At 43.9% G+C, this 27,598-nt stretch overlaps 2 protein-coding genes across 4 annotated transcripts in view; one reads left to right on the top strand and one right to left on the bottom strand.

The window, feature by feature from the left end:
- LOC139553294 (podocalyxin-like protein 2) overlaps positions 1-13,053 on the top strand; it is a 31,803-nt gene extending 18,750 nt beyond the window's left edge. For 2 of the 3 annotated variants that reach the window (XM_071365496.1, XM_071365478.1), the window contains exons 4-9: positions 4,507-5,417; positions 6,460-6,537; positions 8,365-8,521; positions 8,739-8,800; positions 9,009-9,188; positions 9,926-13,053. In XM_071365496.1, coding sequence (XP_071221597.1) covers positions 4,507-5,417; positions 6,460-6,537; positions 8,365-8,521; positions 8,739-8,800; positions 9,009-9,188; positions 9,926-10,156 — 1,619 coding nt within the window. In that variant the 3' untranslated portion in view covers positions 10,157-13,053. The remainder of the gene's footprint in view (positions 1-4,506; positions 5,418-6,459; positions 6,538-8,364; positions 8,522-8,738; positions 8,801-9,008; positions 9,189-9,925) is intronic. The other variant, XM_071365486.1, reaches the window with a different exon arrangement.
- Positions 13,054-13,273: 220 nt separating this feature from the next.
- LOC139553309 (gamma-glutamyl hydrolase-like) lies at positions 13,274-26,842 on the bottom strand. Its single transcript, XM_071365509.1, has 8 exons — positions 26,402-26,842; positions 25,469-25,634; positions 25,236-25,320; positions 24,761-24,899; positions 24,074-24,180; positions 20,239-20,329; positions 18,819-18,956; positions 13,274-13,830 (listed from the first exon to the last, which is right to left on the bottom strand). The coding sequence occupies exons 1-8, from the start codon at positions 26,502-26,504 to the stop codon at positions 13,709-13,711; spliced, it is 951 nt and encodes a 316-aa protein (XP_071221610.1). The 5' UTR covers positions 26,505-26,842; the 3' UTR covers positions 13,274-13,708.
- Positions 26,843-27,598: the final 756 nt, after the last annotated feature.

Genomic DNA, 27,598 nt, shown 5'->3' with positions numbered 1-27,598 from the left:
CAGTCAGTGATAGGAGACTATCTTTAATAGTCCTATCAGTCAGTGATAGGAGACTATCTTTAATAGTCCTATCAGTCAGTGATAGGAGACTATCTTTAATAGTCCTATCAGTCAGTGATAGGAGACTATCTTTAATAGTCCTATCAGTCAGTGATAGGAGACTATCTTTAATAGTCCTATCAGTCAATGATAGTTTCCTATCTTTAATATTCCTATCAGTCAGTGATAGGAGACTATCTTTAATAGTCCTATCAGCCGAATACAACAAGTGTAGACTTTAATGTGAAATGCTGACTGACGAGCCCTTAACCAACAGTGCAGTTCAAGAAGAAGAAAATATTTACCAAGTAGAATAAAATAAAAAGTTATAATAAAAAGTAACACAATAAGAATAACAATAACGAGGCTATATACAGGGGTCACCGGTACCGAGTCAGTGTGTGGGGGTACAGGCTAGTTGAGGTAATTTGTACATGTAGGTAGGGGTGAAGTGATTTTTGCAAACAGTTGAAGTCGGAAGTTTACATACACTTAGGTTAGAGTCATTAAAACTCGTTTTTCAACCACTCCACAAATTTCTTGTTAACAAACTATAGTTTTGGCAAGTCGGTTAGGACATCTACTTTGTGCATGACACAATACATTTTTCCAATAATTGTTTACAGACAGATTATTTCATTTATAATTCACTGTATCACAATTCCAGTGGGTCAGAAGTTTACATATACTAAGTTGACTGTGCCTTTAAACAGCTTGGAAAATTCCAGAAAATGATGTCATGGCTTTAGAAGCTTCTGATAGGCTAATTTACATAATTTGAGTCAATTGGAGGTGTACCTGTGGATGTATTTCAAGGCCTATCTTCAAACTCAGTGCCTCTTTGCTTGACATCATGGGAAAATCAAAAGAAATCAGCCAAGACCTCTGTAGACCTCCACAAGTCTGGTTCATCTTTGGGAGCAATTTCCAAATGCCTGAAGGTACCATGTTCATATGTACAAACAATAGTACGCAAGTATAAACACCAAGGGACCACGCAGACATCATACCGCTCAGGAAGGAGACGCGTTCTGTCTTCTAGAGATGAACGTACTGTGGTGCGAAAAGTGCAAATCAATCCCAGAACAATAGAATAGGACCTCGTGAAGATGCTGGAGGAAACAGATACAAAAGTATCTATATCCACAGTAAAACGAGTCCTATATCGACATAACCTGAAAGGCCGCTCAGCAAAGAAGAAGCCACGGCTCCAAAACCGCAATAAAAAACAACAACTACGGTTTGCAACTGCACATGGGGAAAAAGATCGTACATTTTGGAGAAATGTCCTCTGGTCTGATGAAACAAAAATAGAACTGTTTGGCCATAATGACCATTGTTATGTTTGGAGGAAAAAGGGGGATGCTTGCAAGCCGAAGAACACCATCCCAATCATGAAGCACGGGGGTGGCAGCATCATGTTGTGGGGGTGCTTTGCTGCAGGAGGGACTGGTGCACTTCACAAAATAGATGGCCTCATGAGGATGGAAAATTTGGTGCACATATTGAAGCAACATCTCAGACATCAGTCAGGAATTTAAAGCTTTGTCGCAAATAGGTCTTCCAAATGGACAATGACCCCAAGCATGTTTCCAAAGTTGTGTCAAAATGGCTCAATGACAACAAAGTCAAGGTATTAGAGTGGCCATCACAAAGCCCTGACCTCAACCCTATAGAAAATGTGTTGGCAGAACTGAAAAAGCGTGAGCGAGCAAGGAGACCTACAAGCCTGACTGAGTTACACCAGCTCTTTCAGGTGGAATGGGCCAAAATTCACCCAACTTATTGTGGGAAGCTTGTGGAAGGCTACCTGAAACATTTGACCCAAGTTAAACAATTTAAAGGCAATGCTACCAAATACTAATTGAGTGTATGTAAACTTCTGACCCACTGGGAATGTGATGAAAAAAATAAAAGCTGAAATAAATAATTCTCTCTACTATTATTCTGACATTTCACATTCTTAAAATAAAGTGGTGATCCTGACTTACCCAAGACAGGGAATTTTTTCTAGGATTAAATGTCAGGAATTGTGAAAAACTGAGTTTAAATGTATTTGGCTAAGGTGTATGTAATTGTCCGACTTCAGCTGTAGATAACAAACAAACAGCTAGTAGCAGCAGTGTACAAAAGGGAGGGGGGGGGGTCAATGTAAACTGTCCGGTGCTGGATGACAGGAAGCTTGGCCCCAGTGATGTACAGGGCCATTCGCACTACCCTCTGTAGCGCCTTACGGTCAGATGCCGAGCAGTTGCCATACCAGGCGGTGATGCAACGGGTCAGGATGCTCTCGATGGTGCAGCTGTAGAAACTTTTGAGGATCTGGGGACCCATGCAAAATCTTTTCAGTCTCCTGAGGGGGAATAGGTTTTGTCGCGCCCTCTTCACGACTGACTTGGTATGTTTGGACCATGATAGTTTGTTGGGGATGTGGACACCAAGGAACTCTCGACCCGCTCCACTACAGCCCCGTCGATGTTAATGGGGGCCTGTTCGGCCCGCCTTTTCCTGTGGTCCAAGATCATCTCCTTTCTCTTTCTCACATTGAGGGAGAGGTTGTTGTCCTGGCACCACACGGCCAGGTCTCTGACCTCCTCCCTATAGGCTGTCTCATAGTTGTCGGTGATCAGGCCGACCACTGTTGTGTCGTCAGCAAACTTAATGATGGTGTTGGAGTCGTGTTTGGCCATGCAGTCGTGGGTGAACAGGGATTACAGGAGGGGAGTAAGTACACACCCCTGAGGGGCCCCAGTGTTTAAGACCAGCGTGGCAGACGTGTTGTTGCCTACTCTTACCACCTAGGTGCGGCCCATCAGGAAGTCCAGGATCCAGTTGCCGAGGGAGGTGTTTAGTCACAGAGTCCTTAGCTTAGTGATGAGCTTCGTGGGCAATATGGTGTTGAACGCTGAGCTGTAGTCAATGAACAGCATTCTCACATTGGTGTTCCTTTTGTCCAGGTGAGAAAGGGCAGTGTGGAGTGCGATTGAGCTTGCGTCATCTGTGGATCTGTTGGGGCGGTATGCGAATTGGAATGGGTCTAGGGTGTCCGAGAGGATGCTGTTGATGTGAGCCATAACCAGCCTTTCAAAGCACTTCATGGCTACCGATGTGAGTGCCACGGGGCGGTAATCATTTAGGCAGGTTACCTTCGCTTCCTTGGGCACAGGGACTATGGTGGTCTGCTTGAAACATGTAGGTATTTCAGACTCGGTCAGGGAGAGGTTGAAAATGTCATTGAAGACACTTAACAGTTGGTCGGCGCATGCTTTGAGTACACGTCCTGGTAATCCGTCTGGCCCTGCGGCTTTGTGAATGTTGACCTGTTTAAAGGTTTTGTTCACATCGGCTACCGAGAGCGTTATCACACAGTCATCCAGAACAGCTCTCAGTGTTGCTTGCCTCGATGTGAGCATAAAAGGCATTTGGTAGGCTCGCGTCACTAGACAGCTCACGTCTGGGTTTCCCTTTGCAGTCCGTAATAGTTTTCAAGCCCTGCCACATCCGACGAGCGTCAGAGCCGGTGTAGTAGGATTCAATCTTAATCCTATATTGATGCTTTGCTTGTTTGATGGTTTGTCTGAGGGCATAGAGCGATTTCTTATAAGCGTCCGGATTAGTCTCCCGCTCCTTGAAAGCGGCAGCTCTAGTCTCTAGCTCGATGCGGATGTTGCCTGTTATCCATGGCTTCTGGTTGGGATATGTACGTACAGTCACTGTGGAGACGACGTCATCGATGCACTTATTGATGAAGCCGATGACTAAGTAATAGTCCTATCAGTCAATAATAGGAGACAATGGCCGTCACTAGCACTTTAGAGGCTGCTGTATATATACATAGACTTGAAATCACTGGCCACTTTAATAAATGGAACACTAGTCACTTTAATAATGTTTACATATTTTACATGACTCATGTCATATGTATATACTGTATTCTATACTATTCTACTGTATCTTAGTCTATGCCACTCTGACGTTGCTCGTCCATATATTGATATATTCTTAATTCCATTCCTTTACTTTAGATTTGTGTGTATTAGGTATTTGTTGTGAAACTGTTAGATATTACTTGTTAGACATTACTGCACTGTCGGAGCTAGAAACACAAGCATTTCGTTACACCCACAATAACATCTGCAAAACACGTGTATGTGACCAATAAGATTTGATTTGATTTGTGTCCGGGAGAGCGGTTCTTTATGAACATCATATTTCAGTGTGACTGTATTGGGGGGAGGGTGCCTCCCAGTCTATTGTAAATCAAGCAACACTAGGGATTGACAGTCTGTCTGTGTTGTGGATAATACATCTGTCCCAGTCACACTGACGTACTTCACAACACAGAGTTAAGGAGCGTTCCTGAGTTCATTAAAATAAATCATAGGTTATGACTGTGCGTACTAGTAAATACCTGGTCATCTCTGTACTGTAAAGTCAAGTACTACCATTTCTTCTTGTTCGTCTCAGGTTACAGTCAGACCCTCTCCCAGACCTCCACCTCTCCTATGGAGGAACCCAGACAGGGAAATCGCACCTCTCCCTTCATGGATGCGGTAGAGAGGCAGGAGCGGGAGCTATGGGAGATGGAGAGAGAGTCCAGCGGCCTCCCCCTGGAGGCTGGCTACGGCCAGAACCTGCCTACCACCACCTCCAACACAACCATCTCCAACACCACCACCTCCAACACCCCCACCTCCAACACAACCACCTCCCCCACCACCTCCAACACCACCACCACCACCACCCCCACCTCCAACACCCCCACCCCCACCACCCCTGCTGCTGACCCTCTGGTTCCTGTAGACTCAACCACCTTAGACCCCCAATACGTCCCAGTGTACGGGGGTTCACAATCAACTCCTGAAGACAGAGTGGAGGTAGAGGTAGCAGATGAGGAGGAGGAGGAGGAGGAGAGGGAGAGTTCCACCCCTGAGCCTGATGCCTCCACCTCAAGACCAAACCTCCCAGAGGTGGGTGTCTTCCCCAGCCTTGGGCCTCTCCAGTCGGACAACACCCATACAGAAGACCAGGATGAGGTGGTGGAAGAGGACGAGGAGGCAGTGGTCCTTGGAGGACCTAGGAGTGACTCGGGAAGAGCAGGGAGAGGAGGGGAGATCTCTCCCCTGACCACAGTCCCCTTGGCATCTCTGGCGCCCACGGTCGACTTCACCGAGGATTCATGGGACCGTCTGGAGGACGAGGAGATGTTCGCTGGGAAGGAGATCCAGGAGAAGGAGCAGAGGCAGCAGCAGGAGAGGAGGCAGGAGGAGGAAAGGAGGAATGAAGAGGAGGAGCAGGAGGTCAGGCATGGAGGAACAGAGCTGTTAACAGAGGCAGAGCTCCTCCATGGCGCACACTTCTCACAGGAGATACAGCAGGTTCAGTAGTATGTCTAATCTCTAATGTAGTGGAGGTGGTTCAGTAGTATGTCTAATCTCTAATGTAGTGGAGGTGGTTCAGTAGTATGTCTAATCTCTAATGTGGTTCAGTAGTATGTCTAATCTCTAATATAGTAGAGGTGGTTCAGTAGTATGTCTAATCTCTAATGTAGTAGAGGTGGTTCAGTAGTATGTCTAATCTCTAATGTGGTTCAGTAGTATGTCTAATCTCTAATGTAGTAGAGGTGGTTCAGTAGTATGTCTAATCTCTAATCTAGTAGAGGTGGTTCAGTAGTATGTCTAATCTCTAATGTAGTGGAGGTGGTTCAGTAGTATGTCTAATCTCTAATGTGGTTCAGTAGTATGTCTAATCTCTAATGTAGTAGAGGTGGTTCAGTAGTATGTCTAATCTCTAATGTAGTGGAGGTGGTTCAGTAGTATGTCTAATCTCTAATCTAGTAGAGGTGGTTTAGTAGTATGTCTAATCTCTAATGTAGTACAGGTGGTTCAGTAGTATGTCTAATCTCTAATCTAGTAGAGGTGGTTCAGTAGTATGTCTAATCTCTAATCTAGTAGAGGTGGTTCAGTAGTATGTCTAATCTCTAATGTAGTAGAGGTGGTTCAGTAGTATGTCTAATCTCTAATGTAGTAGAGGTGGTTCAGTAGTATGTCTAATCTCTAATGTGGTTCAGTAGTATGTCTAATCTCTAATGTAGTAGAGGTGGTTCAGTAGTATGTCTAATCTCTAATGTAGTGGAGGTGATTCAGTAGTATGTCTAATCTCTAATGTAGTAGAGGTGGTTCAGTAGTATGTCTAATCTCTAATATTGTACAGGTGATTCAGTAAACTATGATCATATGAGGAGTAGCCTTGCCTGAAGACTTGTTAACCCCCTGAGGTATGGCCCAAACTTGAGTTCGGCATTCTTGAACCCAATCGGTCACACTATGGAACTGTGTATCACTCAACCCCCATATATTTAGAAGTTTGTGATTGTTTCTTACTAACTCCACCTTCCACCTCCTCTCTTAATGTAACCAGCAGGTGATCTGTGTGGACTGGAGCGATCTGGCCGGGAAGGGCTACGTCATCCTCAACATGTCAGACAACGTTGACTGTGTGAGTACCACAGCGTGTCTAGCCACCAGGTGATATTAATATTAATATTAGTAATATTGCAGCACTTGTATTGCCGATGTTTCTTAGAATCATTCGTTGGGAAAAGTTCTGATTTCGTAAATCTGTAATTGATTCAATAGGGCATGATGGGATGCCATTAGATGGTAGCCTGGTTAAACCAGCCTGAACACTAGTGAAACTATAGTGAGTGTAGCGTACATTCTGGTCTAACCAGGCTATAGATCCAGACAGCTCCATTGTTGTTCTTCACTTTGAGACAACCCAGGAGCCCTTTCACTGGGAGACAACCAGGAGCCCTTTCACTGGGAGACAACCCAGGAGCCCTTTCACTGGGAGACAACCCAGGAGCCCTTTCACTGTGAGACAACCCAGGAGCCCTTTCACTGGGAGACAACCAGGAGCCCTTTCACTGGGAGACAACCCAGGAGCCCTTTCACTGTGAGATAACCCAGGAGCCCTTTCACTGGGAGACAACCAGGAGCCCTTTCACTGTGAGACAACCCAGGAGCCCTTTCCCTGTGAGACAACCCAGGAGCCCTTTCACTGTGAGACAACCCAGGAGCCCTTTCACTGGGAGACAACCAGGAGCCCTTTCACTGTGAGACAACCAGGAGCCCTTTCACTGTGAGACAACCCAGGAGCCCTTTCACTGGGAGACAACCCAGGAGCCCTTTCACTGTGAGACAACCCAGGAGCCCTTTCACTGTGAGACAACCAGGAGCCCTGTCACTGTGAGACAACCAGGAGCCCTTTCACTGTGAGACAACCAGGATCCCTTTCACTGTGAGACAACCCAGGAGCCCTTTCACTGAGAGACAACCCAGGAGCCCTTTCACTGTGAGACAACCCAGGAGCCCTTTCACTGTGAGACAACCAGGAGCCCTGTCACTGTGAGACAACCAGGAGCCCTTTCACTGTGAGACAACCAGGAGCCCTTTCACTGGGAGACAACCCAGGAGCCCTTTCACTGTGAGACAACCCAGGACCCCTTTCACTGTGAGACAACCCAGGAGCCGTTTCTTTCCTCTGACAGTCGGTTTACAACATTCTCCTTTCCACCCCCCACCCTCATCCCCCTCACCCCCCCTCCTCTCCACCTCCACCCCCCTCTTCTCCATCCTCTTTTGTCTGTAATGTCTTTTTCGTTGTGTCGGACCCCAGTAAGACTAGCTGTTGCCGTTGGAGTCGGCTAATGGGGATCCTAATAAATCTAAATCAAATCATCCCCCTCCATCACCCAAGAGTCCTCCGTCACCATGGAAACAACACAAAGCCGTGCAATTATAATCAGTGACCTTTTTGGTTGTCACGCCAACCGCTGCAGAGTAATCACAAGTACCCGGCAGAGAGGAAGACAAGAAACCCTCCGATCCACAAAAACAGCAGCTCCTCAAAGGAGCATGATTAGTTCAACAGCATAGTTGGCAGGCAGATAGAACGTTGATTTATTCCATACAGCGTGAGTCATCAACACCCAACTTTCTCTTTTTTTCCACAGAATATCATTTTGTATGTTAAACAGTTGCATATTTTGTCTGTCGGTTTGTTTCCACCTTATTCTCCTGTCCTCGTTTCAGCTAGATCCTCTATACAACTAACGACAGCACAAACCAAATCGATCTGACAACAGGCAGGCCACCTGATGCCCCTTTGTTTTTCACTGTAACCTCTGACCTCTCCTGTTGTGTTATGTTCAGGAGGAGTTCCGTGTGGAGAGTGGAGACCGGCTCTTGGATCTGCTAGAGACGGCCTTCTCTAACTAACTAACTTTGCCCTAACCCTGTGACATCTCTGTCTCCTGGTCAGGATGAGTTCCGTGTGGAGAGTGGAGACCGGCTCTTGGAGCTGCTAGAGACGGCCTTCTCGAGGAAGATGAACAGTCCTCAGGGCTCCTGGCTCATCTCTCTCTCTAAACCCACCAGACAGGACCACCAGCTGCTCATCACACTGGCCAGCGAACACGGTACCAGATAAATCAGAGAGCTGGGGCCCACTTTCTCATTGCAGTCAAGCTCTCAAACCTAGGTTTCATAGAAATACTGTGAAATATGTGATCCTGAGCCAAACTTCGTCAAATTATATGAAGATGTAGATGTCTCCAACACTGTATTCTCTCAGGCGGTTGCTCACTTGTGTGCTATTTAGTAAAAAATGTTGTGTGATTTCTGACTGTCTTTTAGGAGTTATTGCCACCAAGGATATGTTGTCAATGTTAGGAGAAATCAGGAGAGGTTTACACGAGGTAAGATCCTTCTGTTTCTATGTAAGGTTGTAATATGATCCTTCTGATCCGTCTGACTTTGTGTAAGGTTGTAAATTGGTCAGCCTGGTCTCCGTCCGAAGTATAAACAGATAATTTTTTTTAAACAACACATTGCAGCACATCTGGGACCAGGCTAGTAATTCATCTGTCTGAATGAAACGGAACTGTTCCGTGTGTCTGGTTCCAGATCGGTATCCAGAACTACAGCAGTGCTAGTACCTGTCACTCCAGACCCAGTCAGACTCGTAGTGACTACGGGAAGCTGTTCGTGGTCCTGGTGATCATAGGTTCTGTCTGTGTGGTCATCATCGCATCTGGTCTCATCTATATTTTCTTGCAGAGACGCCTGCCTAAGATCAAGACTATGGTAGGTGTAGATTTACTGTAGTGCTGTAAAGCACTTTGTGACAATGTTGTTGTAAAAAAAAGGGCTAAATGAATAACATTGAATTGCTTGATTCATTGATTGTTATTATTTGATAAATGGTATTGATTGATTCATTGATTGATTGATCAATAGCTTTATGACTGTAAGGATGAATTATGATGGTGTGGTTGTTACTCTTCAATTATTTAATTTCTTATAAATGTATTATTTTTAGCCTTTTCGTCCTCCAATTTCGTGGTATTCAATTGGTAGTTACAGTCTTGTCCCATCGCTGCAACTCCCGTACGGACTCAGGAGAGGCGAAGGTCGAGAGCCGTGCGTCCTCCGAAACACGACCCTGCCAGGCCGCACTGCTTCTTGACACAATGCCCGCTTAACCCGGAAGCCAGCTGCACCAATGTGTCGGAGGAAACACCGTACACCTGGTGACCGTGTCAGTGTGCCCGGCCCGCCACAGGAGTCGCTAGTCCCGGCCAAACCCTCCCCTACCCGGACGATGCTGGGCCAATTGTGCACAACATTGTGTGCCGCCCCATGGGTCTCCTGGTCGCGGCAGAGCCTGGACTCAAACCCAGGATCTCTAGTGGCACAGCTAGCACTGCGATGCAGTGCCTTAGACCACTGCGCGACCCGGGAGGCCCCACGCTCAATTATTTCAAACGTTATGTTTTGATTATGTAAAAACTTCTCCTCTTTCTTCTCTTTGCCCTCCCAAGACTCGAGGCGAGGAATTCCATTTTGTGGAGAACGGCTGCCATGACAACCCTACCCTGGATGTGACGAGTGATGGGGGGGGGCAGCCAGAGATGCAGGAGAAGAAACATCGCCACGCCAACGGACTGACGGCTGGGTCTGGGGGGGAGGGAGGTAGTAGTGGCTGGCAGGTCCTGGTCAACAAACCTGGAGGGAAGGAAGAGGATAATATGGAAGAGGATACTCACCTTTAGTAGAGAGAAGAAGAGTGGAAGAGGATACACACCTTTAGTAGAGAGAAGAAGAGTAAAAGAGGAGAAGGAGGGTGGAAAAGATAGCCCGGGTCCAGATCTGTTTGTGTGTCTTGCCAACTTCTATGGTCACTGTCACATTTGGCGTGGCAAGACAGCACAAACAGATCTGGGCGTCGGACTAGGCTAGAAAGAGAACTCACGATGAAGAGTCAAAACATCAGTGTTGTGAAACTTGTGAATGCATCGGCTGTCAAATTATACCGAGCAAAAATATAAACGCAACATGTAAAGTGTTGGTCCCATGTTTCATGAGCTGAAATAAAGAATCCCAGAAATTTTCCATATGCACAAAAAGCTTATTTCTCTCAGATTTTGTGCACAAATTTGTTTATAGTCCTGCTAGTGAGCATTTCTCCTTTGACAAAATAATCCATCCACCTGACAGGTGTGACATATCAAAAAGCTGATTAAACAGCATGATCATTAAACAGGTGCAGCTTGTGCTGGGGACAATAAAAGGCCACTCCAAACCAGAGCTCTTGCCAGAGAATTGAATGTTAATTTCTCTACCATAAGCCACCGTCAACGTCGTTTTAGAGAATTTGGCAGAATGTCCAAACGGCCTGACAACCGTAGACCACGTGTAATCACGCCAGCCCAGGACCTCCACATCCGGCTTCTTCACCTGCAGGATCGTCTGAGACCAGCCACCCAGACAGCTGATGAAACTGAGGAGTATTTCTGTCTGTAATAAAGCCCTTTTGTGAGGAAAAACTCAATCTGATTGGCTGGGCCTTGCTCCCCAGTGGGTGGAGCCATAGGTGGGCCTGGGAGGGCATAGGCCCACCCACTTGGGAGCCAGGCCCACCCATGGCAGCGCCCCTGCCCAGTCATGTGAAATCCATAGATTAGGGTCTAACGAATTTATTTCAATTGACCGATTTCCTCATATGAACTGTAACTCAGTAAAATCATTGAAATTGTTGCATGTTGCGTTTATATATTTTTTTGTTCAGTACAGAAAGACGAAGTATAGTAATCAAAAGTCACTTAAACAACTTATTAAAGCAACTTAGACGTTTTATCAATTGACTATGATTATATGATATGGATCATCTACTCTGCTTTCCTTTTTTTTGTCAACTAAGCATGATTCGCATCTATTACTTAACACTGTACAGCCACAGGGACTTTTCAGAATAATGAAACATTGATATTAAAGCGAATAGAGGTGGTATCCCTCTGTGACGTGTATGAATGTTCGTAGTTGAACTACAGAAGTTAGAATATTGTATTTATTTTAACATGTTGAATGCAGAGTTAAATGCTTTGTGCTAGCTATTCTTTAATATGTAAAGTAGGAATGGCTGCTCTGTATCTGGTCTGTTTCACACTGATCTTAGTTCAAAGTCACACAATCATTTGGAAGCATCCATTATTCCCAGCCTCCTTACAATCAAGACTGATTTGTCAAAATAACTAGCTTGGTTGCCTGATCTGATTGCTTTAGCAAGTCATCTCTGGCTGCTGTGGCATGGTAACAAACAAGGGATTGGCTAAAGCACAATCACATCTGGTAACCAGGATGCAAAACAACAGAAGCTGGATATATTTATGATGCTTGCCTTTGATTAAAAAAAATCCCACCTACAATTATATATATGTATTAATTTATCATAAGCACAGCAAATAATGTTTTGGGCTATTTACTGTAGAAGGCCTGTAAATATGAATGTAAAGTCATGCTGCTAGTATTTCTGCTGAGGCACTGAAGCTAATGACATACTGTAGTTTAAATATATCTTCTCTGCCTGACAGTATTGTCTCTGCTTCAAAATGGTGGGATATGTTTTTTTTAGTCTGCAGTCAGCTATAGAGCTCAGATCTTTTTTGAGAGAGATCAATATCACCAAGATGGCTCACATCTCTCATAGCGTACACTGTGCTTAGCCTAGAAGTGTTTGAAACGCTTAAATCCGTAGTACAAGCTAAAACTGTGTTGTGTGTCTGTATGAAATCATCCAAAGAAAAGTCAAATCTTATATGGTAGGGATAAGCTACTAAACACAGGTGGTTGGTGGCACCTTATTTGGGGAGGACGGGCTCATAGTAATGGCCTGAACAGAAGAAATGGAACATCAAAACACCTGGTTTCCATTTACTCTTTTCCAGACATTATGAGCCGTCTTCCCCTTGGCAACCTCCTGTGGTACTAAACTAACACTTTCCCCTCCTGTTTGTTTTATTTTGCACTAGACAAGCAGATAGCCACAATGTGCTCTTTAAAATCTGTATTGGACGGTTGACCTCTCCAGGGTTGTGTTCATTAGGCACCAAACGGAAGAAAACTGACAATCAGGGAAGGACTACTTGGATCTGGTCCAATAACAAAAACGTTCGTAAAAAACAATTTAAAGCATTTTACATTGCGTTCCCTAATGAACACGACCCAGGAATGTTCAGAGTAGGTCCTGATGTTCAGGATTGGTGGGTCTGAACTCAGTCTCTTTGTCATTATTAATGGAAAATCTGAATTGAAAGTGTTATGGTCCAGGACTAGGCTTATTGGAAACCAGCCGTAGGTCTGTGTGTGGGCAGCTCCTTGTATCGCTCCTGTACTGTTGTCTCTATCATATGAGCTGCTCAGTGGCGTTAAAATGTCAAGTTTCTCCTATGTCATTTGTATAAGAATTATCCCCAGGTTCCATTGCTAACACCGAGTGAGAGTCGGCTAGAGAGAAGTTTGGAAGTATACTGTATCTTTGTTATTTTGATTTTATAAATGTACATTATTTTGTGTGAAACTTTTATTTTATTAATTTAAGTTTTAATTTTTCACTGTTTTGTTATCTATGTATCATGTAATGTATGGAAAAATAAACATTTGTGAAATGCTGCTTTGGTAGGACTTATATACAGTCAGAAAGTCGGAATGCTTGTAGCCTATATGATATTGAAAAATTATACAATTGCGCCATCTAGTGTATCCTATAGAAATGACCTCCCCATTCTGGAGGGACTTGTATATGTGATTGAATCTGAATATTCAAGCACATAGTGATGATGGCTTGATGCCAGCCGACTGGCCCCAATATATAAGAAACAATGTCAACAAGGTTTTGTTTGCAGACTTTATTGTCCCTTAGTTTGACACATGGGTGAGTAAACAATTAAAAACACTATTGTGATGGCACTAAAATGTGCTATCAATGCATTACAAACAGATTAATTTAGAATACTTTTTGCATTCGTGTGCAGGCAGTTTCGTTCTGTTTTCAGACGTTACAGTCATGTTGTCATAATGGCAGTAAGAATGTACATATTTTCCCATTAATAAAACAATATCTTAACATCCAATATATTTCAACATTTTTAAAAACACATCAAAGACTCCAAACTAAGTACAAAAGAAAAGTAACATTTTTAGAATCATCCGACAGCAACATCTGCAATAAACACTGATCCGAAACAGTTTTTTACAGCTAATCATAGTTCAAATTCAAATGCAGTTTATTTTACAGTTTTTAAAGAGACTATAATCAATTGTTAAATCTAATCAAAGTAATAATTTTGCACAAATATACCATCTAGACCTGTGAATACAGGAGAATAGTTGTAGATGAGAGCCCTCTCCTCCTCACTGGCTGAAGAGAACTTGTGATGATTCTTCATGGCTGTGAACAGAAGGATGAGTAGGACAACAGAAGATATTAGCCAACTGTGTTTAACGCTAGCATACTCCCACATCTATAGGCCTACTACACTGAATACAAATATAAATGCAACAATTTCAAAGATTTCACTGAGTTACAGTTTATATAAAGGAAAACCAGTCAATTGAAATACATTAATTAGGCCCTAATCTATGGATTTCACATGACTGGGAATACAGATATGCATCTGTTGGGTCACAGATACCTTAAAATTGATTGGTCACAGATAGTGTACCTTTAAAAAATTTAAAAAGTTAGGGGCGTGGATCAGAAAACCAGTCAGTATCTGGTGTGACCACCATTTGCCTCATGCAGCGCGACATCTCCTTCTCATAGAGTTGATCAGGCTGTTGATTGTTGCCTGTGAAATGTTGTCCCACTCCTCTTCAACGGCTGTGCAAAGTTGCTTTATATTGGCGGAAACTGGAATACACTGCCGTATACGTTGATCCAGAGCATCCCAAACATGCTCAATGGGTGACATGTCTGGTGAGTATGCAGGCCATGGAAGAACTGGGACATTTTCAGCTTCCAGGAATTGTGTACAGATCCTTGCGACATTGGGCTTTGCGTTATCATGCTGAAACATGAGGTGATGGCAGCGGATTAATGGCACGACAATGGACCTCAGGATCTCGTCACGGTACCTCTGTGCATTCAAATTGCCATCGATAAAATACAAAATTGTGTTAGTTGTCCGTAGCTTATGCCAGCCCCATACCATAACCCCACCACCACCATGGGGCACTCTGTTCACAATGTTGACATCAGCAAACCGCTCACCCACAAACGCCATACTAACCGTCTGCCCGGTACAGTTGAAACTGGACTTTGTCCATGAAGAGCACACTTCTCCAGCGTGCCAGCGGCCATCGAAGGTGAGCATTTGCCCACTGAAGTTGGAGACGACACTGAACTGCAGTCAGGTCAAGACCCTGGTGAAGACGATGAGCACACAGATGAGCTTTCCTGAGACGGCGTCGGGACAGTTTGTGCAGAAATGATTTGGTTGTGCAAATACCGGATGTGGAGGTCCTGGGCTGGCATGGTTACACGTGGTCTGCGGTTGTGAGGCCGATTGGACGTGCTGCCAAATTCTCTAAAATGATGTTGGAGGTGGGCTTATGGTAGAAAAATTCACATAAAATGTCTCTGGCAACAGCTCTGGTGGATATTCCCGCAGTCAGCATGCCAAATTGCCACGCTCCATCAAAACTTGAGACATCTGTGGCATTGTATTGTGTGACAAAACTGCACATTTTAGAGTGGCCTTTTGTCCCCAGCGCAAGGTGCACCTGTGTAATGACCATGCTGTTTAATCAGCTTTTTTGACATGCCACACCTGTCAGGTGGATGGATTATCTTGGCAAAGAAGAAATGCTCATTAACAGGGATGTAAACAAATGTGTGTACAACATGAGAGAGATAAGCCTCTTGTGTGTGTAGAACATTTCTGGGATCTATATAATAAATATAAAATGAGACATGGGACCAATACTTACGTTGATATTTTTGTTCAGTGTATATGTGTTGTTGTAACCAACCATACTGTTGCATTACGATAATACGGAGTTGGCTAAACTAAAACCCATGTAGGACCAGGCTAGTGTCTTATACAGTACCTTTGGAAAGTATTCAGACCCCTTGACTTTTTCCACATTTTGTTACTTTACAGCCTTTTTCTGAAAATGATTTTAAAAAATCCCCCCCTCAATCTACACACAATACCCCATAATGACAAAGTGAAAACAGGTTTAGAAATGTTTGCAAATGTATAAAAATAAAAAACAGAAATACCTTATTTACATAAGTATTCTGCTATTTTGCTATGAGACTCGAAATTGAGCTCAGGTGCATCCTGTTTCCATTGATCATCCTTGAGATGTTTTCTACAACTTGATTGGAGTCCACCTGTGGTAAATTCAATTGATTGGACATGATTTGGAAAGGCACATATCTGTCTATAGAAGGTCCCACAGTTAACAGTGCATGTCAGAGCAAAAACCAAGCCATGAGGTCAAAGGGACTGTCCGTAGAGCTCCGAGACAGGATTGTGTCGAGGCACAGATCTGGGGAAGGGTACCAACAAATGTCTGCAGCTTTGAAAGTCCCCAAGAACACAGTGGCCTCTATCATTCTTAAATGGAAGAAGTTTGGAATCACCAAGACTCTTCCTAGAGCTGGCCGCCAGGCCAAACTGAGCAATCGGTGGAGAAGGGCCTTGGTCAGGGAGGTGACCAAGAACCCGATGGTCACTGACTGAGCTCCAGAGCTCCTCTGTGGTGATGGGAGAACCTTCCAGAAGGACAACCATCTCTGCAGCACTCCACCAATTAGGCCATTATGGTAGAGTGGCCAGACAGAAGCCACTCCTCAGTAAAAGGCACATGACATCCCGCTTGGAGTTTGCCAAAAGGCACCTAAAGACTCTCAGACCATGAGAAACAAAATTCTCTGGTCTGATGAACCCAAGATTGAACTCTTTGGCCTGAATTCCAGGTGTCACGTCTGGAGGAAACCTGCCACATTCCCTACGGTGAAGCATGGGTGTGGCATCATCATGATGTGGGGATGTTTTTCAGCAGCAGGGACTGGGAGACGGGAAAGATGAACTGAGAAAAGTACAGAGAGATCCTTGAGGAAAACCTGCTCCAGACCTCAGACTGGGGTGAAGGTTCACCTTCCAACAGGACAACGACCCTAAGCACACAGCCAAGACAACGTAGGAGTCTCTGAATGTCCTTGAGTGGCCCAGCCAGGGCCCGGACTTGAACATCTCTGGAGAGACCTGAAAATAGCTGTGCAGCGACGCTCCCCATCCAACCTGACAGAGCTTGAGAGGATCTGCAGAGAAAAATGGGAGCTACTCCCCAAATACAGATTTGCCAAGCTTCTAGCATCACACCCAAGAAGACTTAAGGCTGTAATCACTGCCAAAGGTGCTTCAACAAAGTACCGAGTAAAATGTCTGAATACTTACTTAAATTTGTTATTTCCGTTTTTTTAATATATATATATATATATATATATATATATGCATTTGCTAAAATGTCTAAAAACCTGTTCTTTGTCATTTTGGGGTATTGTGAGTAGATTGAGGGGAAAAAAACATTTAAATACATTTTTCAAATAAGGCTAACATAACAAAATGTGGAAAAAGTCAAGGGGTCTGAATACATTCAGAATACACCGTATAATGAAATGCGTAATGTAGTGTAATGTAGGGTTAACATACCATTTTGTTTATCTGACACAATGTATGACTGTAGGATGACCTGTCATCTACAGGTTAATGGTCCAATAACTGTACAGTCCCTCACCAGGCCAGCATCGTACAGTCCAATAACTGTACAGTCCCTCACCAGGCCAGCATCGTACAGTCCAATAACTCTACAGTCCCTCACCAGGCCAGCATCGTACAGTCTAATAACTAATCTACAGTCCCTCACCAGGCCAGCATCGTACAGTCCAATAACTAATCTACAGTCCCTCACCAGGCCAGCGTCGTACAGTCCAATAACTAATCTACAGTCCCTCACCAGGCCAGCGTCGTACAGTCCAATAACTCATCTACAGTCCCTCACCAGGCCAGCATCGTACAGTCTAATAACTAATCTACAGTCCCTCACCAGGCCAGCATCGTACAGTCCAATAACTCTACAGTCCCTCACCAGGCCAGCATCATACAGTCTAATAACTAATCTACAGTCCCTCACCAGGCCAGCATCGTACAGTCCAATAACTAATCTACAGTCCCTCACCAGGCCAGCATCGTACAGTCCAATAACTAATCTACAGTCCCTCACCAGGCCAGCATCATACAGTCCAATAACTAATCTACAGTCCCTCACCAGGCCAGCATCGTACAGTCCAATAACTAATCTACAGTCCCTCACCAGGCCAGCATCGTACAGTCCAATAACTAATCTACAGTCCCTCACCAGGCCAGCATCGTACAGTCCAATAACTAATCTACAGTCCCTCACTAGGCCAGCATCGTACAGTCCAATAACTAATCTACAGTCCCTCACCAGGCCAGCATCGTACAGTCCAATAACTAATCTACAGTCCCTCACCAGGCCAGCATCATACAGTCCAATAACTAATCTACAGTCCCTCACCAGGCCAGCATCGTACAGTCCAATAACTAATCTACAGTCCCTCACCAGGCCAGCATCGTACAGTCCAATAACTAATCTACAGTCCCTCACTAGGCCAGCATCGTACAGTCCAATAACTAATCTACAGTCCCTCACCAGGCCAGCGTCGTACAGTCCAATAACTAATCTACAGTCCCTCACCAGGCCAGCATCGTACAGTCCAATAACTAATCTACAGTCCCTCACCAGGCCAGCATCGTACAGTCCAATAACTAATCTACAGTCCCTCACTAGGCCAGCATCGTACAGTCCAATAACTAATCTACAGTCCCTCACCAGGCCAGCATCGTACAGTCCAATAACTAATCTACAGTCCCTCACCAGGCCAGCATCATACAGTCCAATAACTAATCTACAGTCCCTCACCAGGCCAGCATCGTACAGTCCAATAACTAATCTACAGTCCCTCACTAGGCCAGCATCGTACAGTCCAATAACTAATCTACAGTCCCTCACCAGGCCAGCATCGTACAGTCTAATAACTAATCTACAGTCCCTCACCAGACCAGCATCGTACAGTCCAATAACTAATCTACAGTCCCTCACCAGGCCAGCATCGTACAGTCCAATAACTAATCTACAGTCCCTCACCAGACCAGCATCGTACAGTCCAATAACTAATCTACAGTCCCTCACCAGGCCAGCATCGTACAGTCCAATAACTAATCTACAGTCCCTCACCAGGCCAGCATCGTACAGTCCAATAACTAATCTACAGTCCCTCACCAAGCCAGCGTTGTTCTTAACTGATTTGCCTGCTTAAAAGAAAAGTGGACTAAAATAACTCACCCTCGGAGACAAAGAAGTGTGCTGTGTAGAAGGATGCTCTGACGGAGGCAGCAGAGTGGACCATGCCTGGTTTATCTACCCACTCAAAGGGACTCTTCTCAGGGTGCCACTGGACAGCATAGAACGGATAGTGGTTTGCTAGAAAAAGAAAACAAACATGAGAACATATATACTAGAACAACTCTAGGTCCCAGTTACAGCATAGCCATTGGACAGCAGAAAACAGATAACTCTAGGTCCCAGTCACAGCATAGCCATTAGACAGCAGAAAACAGATCACTCTAGTCTCCAGGTACAGTGTGGGCCATTAGACAGCAGAAAACAGATCACTCTAGTCTCCAGGTACAGTGTGGGCCATTAGACAGCATAAAACAGATCACTCTAGTCTCCAGGTACAGTGTGGGCCATTAGACAGCAGAAAACAGATCACTCTAGTCTCCAGGTACAGTGTGGGCCATTAGACAGCAGAAAACAGATCACTCTAGTCTCCAGGTACAGTGTGGGCCATTAGACAGCAGAAAACAGATCACTCTAGTATCCAGGTACAGTGTGGGCCATTAGACAGCAGAAAACAGATCACTCTAGTCTCCAGGTACAGTGTGGGCCATTAGACAGCAGAAAACAGATCACTCTAGTCTCCAGGTACAGTGTGGGCCATTAGACAGCAGAAAACAGATCACTCTAGTCTCCAGGTACAGTGTGGGCCATTAGACAGCAGAAAACAGATCACTCTAGTCTCCAGGTACAGTGTGGGCCATTAGACAGCAGAAAACAGATCACTCTAGTCTCCAGGTACAGTGTGGGCCATTAGACAGCAGAAAACAGATCACTCTAGTCTCCAGGTACAGTGTGGGCCATTAGACAGCAGAAAACAGATCACTCTAGTCTCCAGGTACAGTGTGGGCCATTAGACAGCAGAAAACAGATCACTCTAGTCTCCGGGTACAGTGTGGCTGACTAGGACCTGGAGTCTTGTGCACATGACCGATTGATAAGTCAACACACTGAAGTGAATGTATTTTAAAAACATCACCCATGAGTTGAATACGTGTGAATCAACATACCCTGCTTGTGAAGGATTGCACACACACACACACACACACACACACACACACACACACACACACACACACACACACACACACACACACACACACACACACACACACACACACACACACACACACACACACACACACACACACACACACACACACACAGCTGCAGGGATCCCATGGTTACATAATGTTTACCTACAGTAAACAGTGTGTTCAAATACAGTGAAACGTTTGTCCAAGACCAGCTTAACAGATATCAGCTGAAAAGTGATAAGTCCTACCAGTAACGCAGACAACATCTGACTGCCAAATTAACCTTGTGACTGAAGTCACTCTAGCCATGCTCAGACACTGTACAGTACCTTCCATGGTAGAAATGAACTCTCTCCTGCCATCTGTGTTGGTGGTCAGAACCTTGTAGAAACGTTTCAGTCTGGCATTCCGGCTGTAGTTCTGGTGACATGAATTATTACATTTAGTTATTTTGGAATGTTCCGGAATAAAATTTTTAAAAAAGGTTACATTGTTGCTGAGAAATACATGTATTTTTTTGCTCTAGTCTATGAAACAGGAGAACTGAAATGTCTAAAAGGAATAGGACAAGATATATTCAAATGAAACTTTGTCACATGCTGCCGAATACAACAAGTGTAGACTTTACCGTGGAATGCTTACTTACAAGCCCTTAACAAACAGTTAACAGAAAATATTTACCAAGTAGGCTAAAATAAAAAGTAATAATAAAAAGTAACACAATAAGAATAACAAGGCTATAAACAGGGGCACCAGGACTGAGTCAATGTGCGGGGGTACAGGCTAGTTGAGGTAATCTGTACATGGTAACTCTGACGTACAGGCTAGTTGAGGTAATCTGTACATGGTAACTCTGACGTACAGGCTAGTTGAGTTACTCTGTACATGGTAACTCTGACGTACAGGCTAGTTGAGGTAATCTGTACATGGTAACTCTGACGTACAGGCTAGTTGAGGTAATCTGTACATGGTAACTCTGACGTACAGGCTAGTTGAGGTAATCTGTACATGGTAACTCTGACGTACAGGCTAGTTGAGGTAATCTGTACATGGTAACTCTGACGTACAGGCTAGTTGAGGTAATCTGTACATGGTAACTCTGACGTACAGGCTAGTTGAGGTAATCTGTACATGGTAACTCTGACGTACAGGCTAGTTGAGGTAATCTGTACATGGTAACTCTGACGTACAGGCTAGTTGAGGTAATCTGTACATGGTAACTCTGACGTACAGGCTAGTTGAGGTAATCTGTACATGGTAACTCTGACGTACAGGCTAGTTGAGGTAATCTGTACATGGTAACTCTGACGTACAGGCTAGTTGAGTTACTCTGTACATGGTAACTCTGACGTACAGGCTAGTTGAGGTAATCTGTACATGGTAACTCTGACGTACAGGCTAGTTGAGGTAATCTGTACATGGTAACTCTGACGTACAGGCTAGTTGAGTTAATCTGTACATGGTAACTCTGACGTACAGGCTAGTTGAGGTAATCTGTACATGGTAACTCTGACGTACAGAATAGTTGAGGTAATCTGTACATGGTAACTCTGACGTACAGGCTAGTTGAGGTAATCTGTACATGGTAACTCTGACGTACAGGATAGTTGAGGTAATCTGTACATGGTTAACTCTGACGTACAGGCCAGTTGAGTTACTCTGTACATGGTAACTCTGACGTACAGGCTAGTTGAGGTAATCTGTACATGGTAACTCTGACGTACAGGCTAGTTGAGTTAATCTGTACATGGTAACTCTGACGTACAGGCTAGTTGAGTTACTCTGTACATGGTAACTCTGACGTACAGGCTAGTTGAGGTAATCTGTACATGGTTAACTCTGACGTACAGGCTAGTTGAGTTACTCTGTACATGGTAACTCTGACGTACAGGCTAGTTGAGGTAATCTGTACATGGTAACTCTGACGTACAGGCTAGTTGAGGTAATCTGTACATGGTAACTCTGACGTACAGGCTAGTTGAGGTAATCTGTACATGGTAACTCTGACGTACAGGATAGTTGAGGTAATCTGTACATGGTTAACTCTGACGTACAGGCCAGTTGAGTTACTCTGTACATGGTAACTCTGACGTACAGGCTAGTTGAGTTCATCTGTACATGGTAACTCTGACGTACAGGCTAGTTGAGTTACTCTGTACATGGTAACTCTGACGTACAGGCTAGTTGAGGTAATCTGTACATGGTAACTCTGACGTACAGGCTAGTTGAGGTAATCTGTACATGGTAACTCTGACGTACAGGCTAGTTGAGGTAATCTGTACATGGTAACTCTGACGTACAGGCTAGTTGAGGTAATCTGTACATGGTAACTCTGACGTACAGGCTAGTTGAGGTAATCTGTACATGGTAACTCTGACGTACAGGCTAGTTGAGGTAATCTGTACATGGTAACTCTGACGTACAGGCTAGTTGAGGTAATCTGTACATGGTAACTCTGACGTACAGGCTAGTTGAGGTAATCTGTACATGGTAACTCTGACGTACAGGCTAGTTGAGTTACTCTGTACATGGTAACTCTGACGTACAGGCTAGTTGAGGTAATCTGTACATGGTAACTCTGACGTACAGGCTAGTTGAGGTAATCTGTACATGGTAACTCTGACGTACAGGCTAGTTGAGGTAATCTGTACATGGTAACTCTGACGTACAGGCTAGTTGAGGTAATCTGTACATGGTAACTCTGACGTACAGGCTAGTTGAGGTAATCTGTACATGGTAACTCTGACGTACAGGCTAGTTGAGGTAATCTGTACATGGTAACTCTGACGTACAGGCTAGTTGAGGTAATCTGTACATGGTAACTCTGACGTACAGGCTAGTTGAGGTAATCTGTACATGGTAACTCTGACGTACAGGCTAGTTGAGTTACTCTGTACATGGTAACTCTGACGTACAGGCTAGTTGAGGTAATCTGTACATGGTAACTCTGACGTACAGGCTAGTTGAGGTAATCTGTACATGGTAACTCTGACGTACAGAATAGTTGAGGTAATCTGTACATGGTAACTCTGACGTACAGGCTAGTTGAGGTAATCTGTACATGGTAACTCTGACGTACAGGATAGTTGAGGTAATCTGTACATGGTTAACTCTGACGTACAGGCCAGTTGAGTTACTCTGTACATGGTAACTCTGACGTACAGGCTAGTTGAGGTAATCTGTACATGGTAACTCTGACGTACAGGCTAGTTGAGTTAATCTGTACATGGTAACTCTGACGTACAGGCTAGTTGAGTTACTCTGTACATGGTAACTCTGACGTACAGGCTAGTTGAGGTAATCTGTACATGGTTAACTCTGACGTACAGGCTAGTTGAGTTACTCTGTACATGGTAACTCTGACGTACAGGCTAGTTGAGTTAATCTGTACATGGTAACTCTGACGTACAGAATAGTTGAGGTAATCTGTACATGGTAACTCTGACGTACAGGCTAGTTGAGGTAATCTGTACATGGTAACTCTGACGTACAGGATAGTTGAGGTAATCTGTACATGGTTAACTCTGACGTACAGGCCAGTTGAGTTACTCTGTACATGGTAACTCTGACGTACAGGCTAGTTGAGGTAATCTGTACATGGTAACTCTGACGCACAGACACTCAAACAAGTCTTCAGATATTCTCGGAACGAGACTGCTTGAGGTGGTATTACACTTACAGCTCAGTGGTTTGACAAGTTGAATAATTCACATAGAGAATAATGCTTGTAGAAAAGAGAAGGAAGAAAGCACTGATAGGGCACACAATAGTAGGGCTCTGTAGATAGCTGCTCTTTGGTAAAAAAGGGGTTCATTGGTCATCAAAAAACGAGGAGGAACCAAGGCACTCTTCATGTAATAAAAATGCCTTTATTTGTATTGCATGTTCAATGTAACAAACTCCTCAGAACTGATGTGTTGTTTGGGCAGCATGGCCTTCACCCTGACGAATACCATGCTGCCGAAATGCAGCGGTCTTTAAACCCATTAAAAATTAAAGGCATTTTAATTCTATAGAATATTGTTTGTTCAAACACTTTGTGGTCACTTCTATGCTCTTTCCTTCCCTAAAAACAAGTCTATCAGTCCCTAAAACAAGTCAGCCAGCAGTCAGACAGTAGCAGAGACATATTCATGTGTGTTTATTGACGTCATCAGACTGTACCTGTAGCGACAGACTCCAGCTGTGGAAGTTGGAGGTTATGTTGTCCTCTGACAGAGACTGTAGCAGGCTACCGGGGAAGGCCTTGAACAGACGGCTGTTCTGTGAAGCTGTGGTAAACAAAGATAACTCAAATATTAAAGCTTGAATCCTTAGTTGCTACATACATTTGTGGTGGCCGCTGGTGCGCCCGCTTTGTTATTATTTCAACTGCAGATTCTAGTTTTAAAAAGGCCAAAAATTGATTGTCAAGATCAATGTTCAGTTTTTTTTGGTCCAGGGAACTTTTTTCCCCCTGGCATTTAGTCAAGCAATGGAAGACGTAATGTATTTATTTTTATTTACTGCCCAAATGAACATGGCCCTGTACGCCTATGAGGGGGAGTACATGGCCCTGTACTCTCCTGTTAGAAAAGTATTAATAGCTTCTTTTTATCAATGTTTTAGTCCAAATTAGAGGAAAAAATAAGACATTCTAGGGCTTTTTGCTGAGCTACAGAATCTTAGTCCCATCAAAACACAAGGGGAGTTAAGATGTTGTTAGAACAGGGGTGTTTGTTAAACAAATTCGATGAATTGTTCCCTCACCCTCCATAGGCTTGTTCTCTATACAAGGCACAATATCAATATTCATAGACAAACATAGGCCTTTACTGATAAAGTCGGCAGAAACGTGGTGTCGTCTCTGACCTGGGGTGAATGTGAGAGGCAGGGCCACAGCCTTGGTGTCTGTTAGAGTCAGAAGGTTCTTGTTGCTGGTCAGTACCGTCATTTGCTGGAGACCTTGGCACGTACCCCAAATAGGGAAGTGATCAGACGCATCGTTGGCCTGCATGGAGAGAGGACGACAACGACAAAATGAGGACCACGAATCAACCCGAGTTCTGCCCAACAGGTGTTGCTCAACAGGTGGAAGCAATATAGTGGACGCTCCACCACTACACTGTTTTATAGAAAGGTCAGGGACAAGGGAAAGGGGTCAGGAGCAGTCTTAAACTGTGGGTACCAAACAGAATATTCAACATTTAAAACGATAGATCTATTCTTTGAAACCGTTATATAGTTACTGAAAACAATTCAAAAACAGCCATCGTCAATAAGGGATAAAAAAATAAATAATGGATTTTGGTGGGTATGGAATTGATACATTGATTATATTATGTACCTTGATAGCCAGATCATAGAAGATCTTCGACAGTCGACTGAACTGGGACGTCTCCAGGTCCACGTCCCCACCTGGTAGCAGCAACCTAAAACAACCAATCAACCAATCAGAATCAAGCAATCAAATTCAAATCATAATTGCCTATAGTTTTAATTATAGGCAATGACGGCATAATTATTCGATGACGGCATCTCTTTACAGGAACATAATAAGTGAGCAATAATTTCACTCACCCGTTTATTGAGTTAAATATCTTCTCGTATTCTTCATCTGTTTGGTGTATTCTTATGGGAACAACTCTGGCTCCAGCACTCTCCAGGTACTTTACATAGGAAGCAGCGATGTAGGAGGATCCCTGAGCATGAGGGTCTCCTACTATGTTCTCCTGGGCCAGGACACCTGAAATAACACTTTCCATTAAACTACAACTAGACTAGCATAATGTCTAGGTGGCTGTAGTTGTACATCAAGTTGCCTCACGCTACAGAAACAGGAGATGGGCTCCTGGCCAGTTCTGGCTTGGACATGACTTATAACAACATATTACATTACATTGCAATTACAAGGACTTATTCCTTTGAAAAACAACAAAAACGTCAACAAACCCCTCCACTTGGTTTACTTTTAAGCTGATGGATAGGGTTAAAGGTTACTGTGAAGACAGGTGTGGTTAATATATACAGCCATGATCATCATCATCATCATCATCATCATCATCATCTCACAGATTCAATGTTCTTCTTTAACAGTCCTCTCTCTCTCAGTCTACACTTGATTAACAACGTCTATGGGCGATTTCAACAGACTATTTAGCTACTTAGAGAGACATTTCTAAATAACCTGCTTTTTAGAAGGCGAAATATTGAGCAGCCTGTCTATAACTCTGCATTGGCTACATGAGGATTCACGTTGATCAGTGAAAAATATAAAATATATATTTTTTATAATTTATAAAAATCTATGCAATCAAGATGACATTCTGAAGTGAGAGTTTCTCTTGTTTCACTTCCTAGAAAAACGGACCATTTCATGCTGGAATTGATAGGCTTCAATAATGATCCCAGAACATTCTAGAATCACACATTACCAGCAGCAGCATATAAGGAACATTCCAGATACACTCATACATACAAATTCACCATATAGATTGATTCGGAAAGGCTTACCGATGATGGGTCTGTAATTTAGATGGTCACTACAAACCACCAGCAGAGGCACACCGCAAAGGCAAGCGGCCAGCACCGCAAGAACCGCAAACGGAGGACTCATTCCCCTCGGGTAGCTTACATAAAATAAAAATGGTAAAATTCGCAGACACTTGTTCTCCCGCTTAAATGATCAGCAGCGCGGTATGTGATAATGGTACCGGTGAGAATGAGGCTGTAGTCTACTGCAGTTATGTGACGCGTAATCCCTGGACTCTACAGTAGAAGCCTAACGATTCTCTCACGCGTGGCGGGGGACGCGTGAAAAAGCATATCGGTTTCAGTCACGTGTGCAATTATGAAAACTCACCGAATGACAAAAAATCATGTGGACATGCGACATATTTCAACCATGCCATAACGCATAACGCAATATGCTATTTCAGTGGCGTGTATTCATGGATGCCAAGGGAAGCCAGGCTTCCACAAAACATTGACCAAGAAAAAAAAACATAAAATAATTACAAGAGGATGAATGTATCACACTGGAGAAAGCCCCGAACGAGCGAAACAGCGCCCCTCTATCTCTGTATGTGTAGCCCATCTATCTGACTGCAGTCTTGTCAAAAATTGTATGATATTGTTGCCACCCATAGCACTGAATGCAAGCGAAGCCACATAGCATTTTGGCCTCCCGTGATGAAAACAATATACAATAACAGCCAATCAGCGTTGAGCTAAACTGAGCAAGCTGAACTGTAAATGATCCTGGTGCACCCCCTAAAAATGTCAAGGGAAGCCAGTTTGGATTTGGCTTCAATCCAATCACATCACATCACATCAAACCAAACATCATTGACAGAAGAACATTTGAATTGTTGCATCTCGGACTTGTGGTTTTACTTAATTATCTGTACTGGCCTATAATTACATTGGTGAATCGGACCCAACCATAAATTCATACATTGTGCCCCTGGCCTAAGAGGATGGAACATCACAATTATCACAACATATAGGTTGTAATATGTTTTCCCCCCTGGCTTGGCTTCCCCAGTGATTTTACCCACACACCACTATTGTTGTTAAATTGAATTCAACATGAATGACATTTGTAGGTGTCACACTTATGGTGGGAAAATGACAAACTCTGTTATACACATACGCCTTAAACGTAAGCCTTAAACCTGTACATTTCCACTGTCTGTTTCTGTCATGTAT

This window comes from Salvelinus alpinus, chromosome 2 (genome assembly GCF_045679555.1).
Source record: "Salvelinus alpinus chromosome 2, SLU_Salpinus.1, whole genome shotgun sequence".
NCBI lineage: Eukaryota > Metazoa > Chordata > Actinopteri > Salmoniformes > Salmonidae > Salvelinus > Salvelinus alpinus.
The sequence above is the reverse complement of the archived record's forward strand: the minus strand, read 5'-3'. Positions and strand labels throughout refer to the sequence as shown.

Excerpts from the sequence above, each read along its gene's own strand:
- LOC139553309 (XM_071365509.1), bottom strand. The coding sequence starts at position 26,504 with ATGAGTCCTCCGTTTGCGGTTCTTGCGGTGCTGGCCGCTTGCCTTTGC. Across the intron at positions 24,181-24,760 it reads GCCTCTCACATTCACCCCAG|CTTCACAGAACAGCCGTCTG; the intron begins GTCAGAGACGAC and ends TGTTTACCACAG. Across the intron at positions 20,330-24,073 it reads GCTGGAGTCTGTCGCTACAG|AACTACAGCCGGAATGCCAG; the intron begins GTACAGTCTGAT and ends TCATGTCACCAG.